Below are 9,932 nucleotides of genomic sequence, written 5' to 3'. Positions count from 1 at the left end.
GGTTAGTGATCCATTCAGGTGGGGGCCGCTATTCTCACCTAGGGACAAGTCTCTATATTAAAGTCCAAATTCTGTTCTGATTGTCTTTAGTCTTCCTTTTGTATTATCTACGGCTTGGCACTTCTGTTTTTCATTTTTTCTTCCAAATAGAAAAAAACATGATCAACCCAAGAGACACAGGAAAGTAAGCGCTAGGATTACAGGACAGAGCACCCTTACCTCTGGTTGTATGTAACACAATGGACAAGCAAAGAGAACTACCCACTTACCTTCCCCGCACTGTCCTGCTTTGCCGCCCACGTTCCCCCACAATCTTGTGTAAGTGTGTAATCATTTCGAATCAAATTCTAATCCCAGTTTTGGGCTCCATTTTACCCCTGGGGAGTGACTGAGAGGAGCAGGGTGGGGAACAACCGTCTGAGAAGGTTACATAAACCTCAATTCCAGGAAAACCTAGCTCAGATGCATCATTCTCAAATTGTGGCTCCAAGACCAAGCAACAACCAACCTCGGAGACAACTGGGTCGACGGTGCAGGGGGAACTTCGCGGTCCCGCCGCAAGGGGGAGCACGTGTTTGCTGAGCCCGGCCTCTGCGCGTGGGCGTGGACGTGGGTGTGGGGGCGGGTGCAGGCGAACGGCTGCCGGTCAGGTGTACTTGTCCCGTTGAGTTGCGCGGGTCGCGTTCGAGGGCATGGACGACAGGTACGCTGCGCTTCGGCGGGCCCAGCTGCATCTGGATTTCATCCACGCCAACTCGTGAGTGCCGAGGTGGGGTCGGGGTCGGGGTCCGGGAGGGTCTCTGCGCCACGAAGAAAGGTTTTGCCGGTTCCGTGAGGAAATACTCAACAAGTGAACTTGATTTATGGATTTATTTATGTGTTTGAGCTGTATAGGCTTTTTTAAAACCATGAAAGCGTGATAAAGATATATTCTGGGCCAGGCTGAACGCTTTTGGTACTCTTCAGTGAACACCAAGTGGATGGAAGGCCCCCCATTTATCATTTAACACAACTGTTTAATTGTTGGTCGGCAGAACCGTGATTCCACCAATCCTGCCTAACCTTAGTCGGCCTAACTCACTGACAATTTAAACATGAAAGTTGCCCCTCAAACACAGTAATTTGCAGATATTGATTTCAAACTCTGTGGCCTCCTGAGTCTTTTCAAAAATGTAACCTCTCTAAGGATAGGAATCTCACCTTTTAGTTATTTGGTCATTTCTTCTTCTCTGCCGTGCCTGTCTGCCTTTTAGAGCTTCTCAGGTGTCATTTCAGATACTCGGATTGCAGAGGAGAACGACAGAGGTGTTTTCTCTAATCTGCCATTTCCCATACAGCAAATTACAGCAGTTAGTGCTGTTTAATTCACAGTGGTACGTCAGGGTTTTTCTTTTTCTTTCTTTCTTTTTTTTTTTTTTGTTTGGCATCTTTTGGTTATTTGGATTTACTAAATATATGGACTGATATCAGGGATGTACCAAATTTGAAACCACAAAAGTGGAGGTATAAAGAAAGCCAGGGAAGGCCAGCCTTGCTGTGTGGGACAAACTGTGTAATTTTAACATAACAGAGTTAAACAGGCAATATTCAGCAGATACTCAGTTTTTATGTCTCTACAGAGAATGATGTCAAGCTGGAAAAGGTGGAACAAAAAGTTAAAAGGTAGTTGAGGTGGAAGACAAATGAAGAAATAATAGTTTTGAGTGAATTTAAGAAAAATGCTCAGTGCGGTGCTGGAAGGACTGTGAATTTTATCTCAGAAAAATTCCTCAGCCCTCAGTTTTATATGGATTTTGTGGCTACTGCTTCACAACCTCCATTCCCCCAAACCACCCTGTGGTAGCCACTTCCCCAGTCCCATTTTCAACTAGTGGTGTAGTAACTTAACAAGTGACAGCGACATGGAGTAACAACAAAATTAGATACAAATCGAAGACTTCTCAGCTCCTCCAGGTAGATTGGTTGGTTGGATTTGGAGACAGGGTCTTGCTCTGTGGCCCAGGCTGGGATGCGGTGATATGATCATAGTTCTCTGTAGCCTCGAACTCCAGAGGTCAAGTGATCCTCCAGCCTCTGCCTTCCGAGTAGCTGGGACTACAGGCATGCACCACTATGCCCGACTAATTCTTTTTTTTTAATTTTTAGTAGAGATGGGGCCTGGCTATGTTGCCCAGGCTGGCCTTGAACTCCTGAGCTCAAGTGATCCTCCCACTTCGGCCTCCCAGAGTGCTGGGATTCCAGGCATGAGCCACTGAGCTCAGCCTAGATAGATTGTTGTTTGAGACTTCCTTCTGCAAAAGGAGTGATTTTTAAATTTCTCCCTTTACCTCTATGTCCAATCCATCAAGTGCATGCTTTCTCTAAATATGTTTCAAATCATCCATTTCTCTCTGTCTCCACTGCCATTGACTTTAGTCCAAACCACCACCATCCCATGTCCAGACTACTCCAGACAGCCTCTTAACTGGGTTCTTTGCTTTCCGTTCTGGCTGCTCGATGGTCCTTTTCCTGGAAAGCTGCCAGAGTGAGCTTTTTAAAATGTAAACCAAATTATGCCCCTCTTCTTAAAACACTACAGTGGTTTCCAGTTGTATGTCAGCCAATTACAAGTTCTTCTCTGTGGGCTAGGAAGCCCTGCATGACCCAGTCATGCTCTCATCTCAAGCTGTTCTCCCCATTTTACCATAAGTGGAGCTCACTGGTCGTCTTAGCTCTTCTTCTGCTTCGAGGGTGTTTGCATCTCTTGCTCTTGCTAGAAGGTTTCTATCGTACTCTGTAAGGGAGTGAATTCTCTCATCCTTCAGGACGCAGTTTAAATACCTTTTACTAAGAGGTGCTTTCCCTACCACCATGCCCCTCCTTACCAGTTACTCTTACCCATCACTACTATGAAGGTAGCACCCAGTCAAAATCTGTAATATCATCTTTATAAGTTTGTTTGCTTGTGTGTTTTCCATGTACCCCACCAGCTTGAGCTCCAAGACATCCAAGACCCTACCTGTACACATGGGCAATGGTAGGCAGTCAGGTACAATCTCTCGAATGAGCTAGTGCAGAAACTCATTGATGTTTTGGTCAGAATTACTGCAGTTGCTTTTCTAAAGGATTGTTTATGTATTGAATTTTTGTATATTGAATCATGTACTTTAAATTTCCTAGAAGGGCTTGTGATTTAAAGTCCTGATTTTGTAAAGCATATCATACTTCTCTTTTACACTATTTTCCATTTTTATAATGACTTTCTTTTGGGTGAAGGACATCTTTTTGTAACAATAACATTTTAGTCCTTTTTTTTTGTTAATTACAAAATTTAAAGCTTACTGGACTCAAGAGACTTTTAATCAGCCTCTGTGTTTGAAACTTCAAAATATGGGGATATATTCTGTGTGTGTGTGTGTGTGTGTGTGTGTGTTTTAAAAATACATTTTAAGCTAAAGTGTTGTCCTGTGTCCTGAGGTGTTTGGAGACTCCGAGACATTGCAGATGATGCTTTCTGTTGTATAGAAGAGCAGATGTGTTTTTGATAAATGAGGCTCTCTTACTTCTGTTACCTGTTTACTAAATATAGGAAGAAAATTGCATACTGAATATTCCCTTAATGCTGTGATAAGGTTGCTGATTGAAATATCCGCATCAGGAAATTAGAGGCAAGCTTGGGAGCCTTAAGCTAGTGTGATTCCACCCTCAGATAACTATGCAACCTCCAAAATGTTGTAAATACTGAAGGCTGACTGGAGCATTTTGTTACCGAGGACTTGGCATTGGAGGGTACAGGAGAGAGTGACCTGAGGCCGTTTTTGAGGTTATTTAAGGAGCAGGCTTCAGCGGAAAGATTCCCCAGAAAAATACAGATTGGTGAGGCACGCAAGGGCTTCCTGCCAATTCCTTTGCCTGCAGATGGAGCCTTATGGCCTTTTAGTAGGCAAGGATTTTGATCAGTATTCTTCAGAAATATTTTGTCTTTAAATAATACAATTTTAATGAAAAATCCTCTGGGGAAAAAACTCACTTGAAAACATGCTTATAAAGTAATATTAAAAGGTCAAAGTTTATTTCAGTGATAGACACTAACACCCTTAAGTTTTTATTTTATTAGAAGTGGACAGGATATTTTGGCAAAAGTGTTTTTAACCCTGGCTTCATAATGGAGGGTATCTAGTTCCAAATCTTGACCGTGCTGAGAGAGTTGTTTCTAGAGTAACTTCTTAATTCATTAGATGTCTGGAACTGGAGAACGTTTGTCTGCAAGTATCTTAAAGCTTTTACATTGATTACACACCTGGTTTAACTTTTTGTTTTCTCTTCATTTCTTCATCAGCACCACTCACAGTTTCCTTTTTGGAGCACTGGCTGAATTGCTGGACAATGCAAGGTAAGGTTCAGCTGTGAACAACACTTATTGAGGGAATTTCATGACCAAACTCTTGTCTAGTTACATGGAAAGATAAAAAGATCATGTCATGTTTTCCCATCTGGAATGTTTTGTGACTTGATTTCCTACAAAATCAAGGTGTTCTAGGGAAGAGGATAGTTGAGAGAAAGAATTATTGACCTTTATTTAATTTTTATTTATGATCAAACTTGAAGTCTGTTTTTATGTTAATAACCATTTAATAGTACATATTCATTTAGATATTTTTGAATTGTATGTCAGTGTATACTTGTCTTGAGAATTTACACATGGATTTGGGCATTTATTGAAGTCTGCATTGAAGCAAATTGTATGGTTAAGAAAATAGCTAACTTGTTGATCTCTTACTATGTATCAGACATACATAAACACTTTATATAAGAGCATTATGTCATGCATCCTTGCATCTACACTCTGAGATGGGAGTTAATATCCTACCTAGTTCTACATATGTGGAAATTGATGCATAGAGAGATTAGATGATTTATTCAAAGTCACATAATTCATATTTGGCAGAGCTGGCATTCAAATTTTGGCTGTCTGGCTGCAGAACCTCACTACCACATTTTATTGTCTCCAATAAAGGTATTAATGATTAAGGAACCCCTTAGACAATTTAAGTTCTACTCAGTAGTGTATTTGTGGGAGCTTATGAGGGGATAATTTTTTTTTGTTTAGTTAAATTGAATAAAGCATTTGACATGTTTTATATTGGTATACCCTTTAACAGAAGATTTTTCCTACTTTTTCCTTAGAAAGCAAAGTCCATCCAGGAGGTAATATGCAGTTGTTAGATCAAGGTTCTCAGTAGAAGCCTAAATTCCCTGCCGTTGGTTGATAACAGTATTTTAGCTTTTTTGTATTTGTTCCCCGTTTTTTGCCTTAGATGGGAGATGACCCTTCTGAGAGTGTGACCACAAAGTGTAGTCAATTAACCAGCCATCCAGAAATTCCTGCCCTGCACTAAGTGGAAAGTCGTCATCTGCTCCTTTTAGGAAACTCTGTCTGTTGAGCTAGTGGAATCATAAAAAGGGAGGGAAGTGGAGAAAAAGAATAAAGTCTGTTGTTCAGAGCCGTGAGCTCAGCTTGGAAGGAGCTAATAAGGATGAAGCCAAGGCAGATGAGCACTTCTGATTAGTTTCCCTAAAGGAGCTTAGGGTTGCTACTGTTTCTTCTGCTCAAAGCTTGGAAGCAAGGATCTTCTTATGTCATCGGTCCTGCCTCCTACTGAATGGCCCACTTTCAGCAACTTGACATCTGAAAGTCTGAAAGAACACATTTGTCGATTTTTCCAACTGTCTTTTCTCCTTTGAAGTTGTTTATTTCAGTCATTCAACAAAGGAGGACAAGTAAAATCAGAATGTGGAAGAAGTAGAACAATGGAAGCGGTTTCTTAGTAGAGGGTTATTGGGAAAGAAAGATTGACTTCAGACATGTGATCCATCAGCCGATTCTTAGAGCAGCATTTGTAAGCTGGCAGCCCCCTGACCAGGTCCAGCCTGTCTTATGTGTGTTTGGCTCATGATGAAAGTTTGCACAGTGTTGATAAAGAAAAGGAAGGGAGAAAAAAGGAATTATTTATAAGGTTTAAGATACTGGAGATACCAAATAAAAACTTTGGGCCCTCCGCCTTCCTTGAAAGATTAGGAGAAGTAGCAATCTCAAGGCCACATTCCTCCATGGGATCAGGGGCTGGAGGTGAGTAGCAGGTTCCCTCGTGGGACCAGCCTGTGCCTTCAGCTTTGCCTCCAGTTTTCCCCCGTGGCCAGCCTCAGCCCTTTAGTCCCTCTTTCTTCATGGACGTTTGAGTTTTCCACCACTGCTTAGGTGCTAGTGTTTGACATCAGAAGAAGCTATTTAGCAGACTTAAGATACTCAGTTGGTCTTATGAAGGAGAGTCCCCATGTTATTCTAAGAAATTCTTTTATATCATTGTACTCATTATGTTAATGATTTCCTGTAGTTTTAAAAATTAGAACTGAAAGATATTAAAAGAATATTGTAGAGAGAGGAGAAGAATATGTGGTGATATAGGAAGGATTTGTTAGGGCCCGCTTCCTAATACAAGAGCTCTTCAGAGAGGAAGTGTCCTGGGCTAAAGAACAAAGATTATTATAAAATGTCTTAATATATGATAAAGGTGAATTATTTTATGCCTTTATCTGTGGAAGTGCTGCATAAAAAACCTCTCTTTAAAAACTTCCATTTCAATACATTGGCATTTATTAAGCGTTTATTGCGTACGTGGTACTTTGTGTAATGCATGATTATATAATGGAGATATTGATACCTATGTGTTACAGAACTATGGTAAGGATTGGAAGAGAATTTTCAAAAATATATCATTCAGTGCTTACTTGGTACATGGGAGGTGCTCAAGAAATGGCCGTGGTGACTCCAGAGTGTCTATATAGGGAGGACTGAGAAGCAGCAATTGGCTAGAGGAAGGAGCTATATGGGAGTAACTTCTAGGCCTGTGGAGCACGAGCAGTGTACCTACTCAGATTTGTTTGGGGTAGTTTTGGGTTTAGAACTGATGGAACTTTTGAGAGACGCTCAGGTTTCCCCACCAGAGTTACGTAGTTCCTGTTGTTGCACTGAGCTTCCTTTTAGACTCCTCCCTGCCTTAACTTACCTTCTTATTCATCAGCTAAGTCTTCTTTCCCTATGCCTTCTTCCCTTCTGTCACATCCTCGGTATTGAAGCCAGAGTCTTCTGGCCCTTTCTCCTTTTGTATTAAAAGTTTTACTTTTAAAAATAATTGTAAAAAAATACAAAAATAATATCTGAATTTTAGAAAATGGAGATTTTTTTTTTTTTTTTTTTAAAAACAATCTTCATCACCTAGAAGAGGGGTCAGCATCCTTTTCTGTAAAAGACCAGATGGTCAATATTTTCACCTCTGTGGAATATGGGGTCTCCTTTGAAACTACTCAACTCGGCCATTGTAGTGCTGAGGCAACCTTAGATACTATGTAATGAATGGGCATGATTGTATTCCAATAACACTTTATTTACAAGCAGTTGATGGGCCATTTTGGTCCATGGCTGTAGTTTTCCAATCTCTAACATAGAGAAAACTCCTATTAGCATTTTGATTTCTTTCCTTCCATGTATGTTCTTTAAAACGTCTTCTTATAGTACACTATTGCCTAGTAATTTGATTTTTCTTTATTTTGGAACTAAAATATGAAAAACATTCCATGACTTCTGGATTATTTGCCAGCCAGCTTTTTTTGTTGTTTTTTTTAAAAAATTATATCCATTTTGTTAGTTTTTTTGTGTAATTCTCACTAAATTCCATCTCTTCTTTCACATTTCTGAATTGCAGTCTTTTTCATATTCTCAAATTATGACTAATCGTAGGTCTTATGATATAATAGCACAGTGAAACATGTTAGAAATTGATTTTGAAGCAGTTTAAGTGGATTTTTGTATTGTTTGATATCTGACAGTAGGTTATACCTTATGTAAGCAATTCATTTCATCTTGAAGCAATAATATGTTTATATTGTTTCCAGAGATGCAGGCGCTGAAAGGCTTGATGTCTTTTCAGGTGAGCAGATTTGCTTTTTTCTTTTATATTCTTCTGATGGAAAGCCTGTAGTTATTTGCTTGTATTTTATTTCATGAAATAAAACCACATTCTATAGCATTTTAATGTAATCTAAGTGCTTTGTGGGTACAGTGACCCTGTGGGGAGCCAGGGTGAGGAAAGTATACTCTGAGAGTCAAATTGTGTGCTAAAGGACCCATTTACAAAATTAGGTCTTCCAGAGTTTTGTGAATGTATCAGAGGGATTTGGAACACTCAATTTGCTGCCATGAGAAACAGTTTTATTTTTAAAAAGCATACTAAGTTAATGGTTATTTCATAATTAAGCATACATCATTCCCAACTGATTAGTTTTAAAGTGTGTACGTGAATGTGTGGTATGAGGGCTAGAAAATCTGTTTTCTTTGCTGACTTGATTCGTAGTCATCAAGTATTTTTGCACTCATTAGTTGTCTCATTAGACTGTGATGCTAATGAAGTTAGGTTCTGTGATCCAGCTGTGTAGTTAACACTACCTAGAGAAATGCCCAGGTAGTAGCGCTGCATCCCTATTACTTTTCTGTCAGCTGTTCTGCAATATTGGCTACTGGTCACGGGTGAGAGGATATGCTCCATGATCTAAATCCATATCTCTGTTTAAAAAGCACCTCAGTTAACTGAGTGTTCTGAGCCAGAGGAGTGCTTATGCTTCATGAGGAAGGTAGACGTGGACCTCTTGAGATAACTGAGGAAACAATAAATGACGCTCTTCATCTCCTTCTCCTCTCCAGGTCCTAAAAAACTTGAGAAATAAAAAAAGAGTCAGCCTTTACTGCTGATAAATGTTAGGCTGGAGTATGTAGCTTAATGTGAGAGAGCAAATGGACTTGCAGATCAGACCCTGGGCAGACTTACCCGCCCAGTGGAGTTGGGCTTCCTCTGAAACTTGTCTGCCCTGGGACAAGGGGTCAGGACTCATGCTGTCTGCAGGCAGCTTTCTCCCAGGAGGAAAATGCAGGGTGGGAACTGAGCCTCCCAGTTTATTCTTCCCTAAGTGACCAGTAGGTGAGTGAGCTCACCTCCACAGGGAAAAAGTGAGTGAAGGCACAGAATAGGGCCTTTCTAGTGAGAAAAAGTCATCTTCTCTTCCATATCCAATTATATAGAGTAAACTAGGATGAACACTCTTGCCTAGGAGAGACTCAAAGTATGGTGGGAACACAGAGAAAGAAGAAATTATGCCTCCTATTAAGGGGCTAGAGCTTGAAATATGGATGTGATTTTTGTCAGATACTCCAGGAAGAAAAGAATATTCCTGTCTAGATAATAATTATGAGAAAACAAATGGATGTAGGCTAGTTCACAGATTCATTAATTTATTCAGGAATAATTTATTGTCTACTATTCTAGGTGCTGGGGATAGTGCACTGAGCAACATGTTGAGGTCTGTGTTCCCCTGGAACATGTATCCTAATGGGGAGAGATAGACAGCACAGAAATGAACAAATACGTAATGTACCAGGCAATGATAAGTGCTAAAAGGGAAAAACATAAAGCAGGATAAGAAAACAGAGAGCCATGGAAGGGGTATACAGTTTTTCACAGGGTGGTCTAAGAAGGTTTCTTTAAATAGCTAATGTACCAGCAAAGACCTGAGTGATGTGAGGGAGGGAGCCACACAGATACCTGGTGAAGAAGCACTCAGGGAACAATGCTGAGGCTCGCTTGACTCGCACTGAGTGTCAGAACCAAATGAATGAGCGTCTTCAATACCATACTAAGGTTTTTTCTGCAGTCAGTGGACCACTGAAGAATATTGAGCAGTGTCAGTTTTCTAAGTAGACATGTACTCTTTTCTTTTTTCAAAGAAGGATACTCATTCCAGAAATACCTTATAAGAGAGTCTGGAGAAGTATGAAAGCAAGGATAGCAGGGAGATATGGCTATGGGAATTACCTAGGCAAGATTTCCTGAGAATTATAATAG

The 9,932-nt window shown here is 40.3% G+C and overlaps 1 protein-coding gene across 1 annotated transcript in view; it reads left to right on the top strand.

Annotated features, from left to right (window-relative positions):
• The first annotated feature begins 616 nt into the window (after positions 1-616).
• The window catches only part of MORC1 (MORC family CW-type zinc finger 1), a 166,717-nt gene continuing 157,401 nt past the window's right edge, over positions 617-9,932 (top strand). Inside the window, exons 1-3 of the mRNA XM_038002617.2 lie at positions 617-757; positions 4,319-4,372; positions 7,933-7,967. Of these exons, the coding sequence (XP_037858545.2) occupies positions 693-757; positions 4,319-4,372; positions 7,933-7,967 (154 nt within the window). The 5' untranslated portion in view covers positions 617-692. The remainder of the gene's footprint in view (positions 758-4,318; positions 4,373-7,932; positions 7,968-9,932) is intronic.

This window comes from Chlorocebus sabaeus, chromosome 22 (assembly GCF_047675955.1).
Source record: "Chlorocebus sabaeus isolate Y175 chromosome 22, mChlSab1.0.hap1, whole genome shotgun sequence".
Classification (NCBI taxonomy): Eukaryota; Metazoa; Chordata; class Mammalia; order Primates; family Cercopithecidae; genus Chlorocebus; species Chlorocebus sabaeus.
The sequence above is the reverse complement of the archived record's forward strand: the minus strand, read 5'-3'. Positions and strand labels throughout refer to the sequence as shown.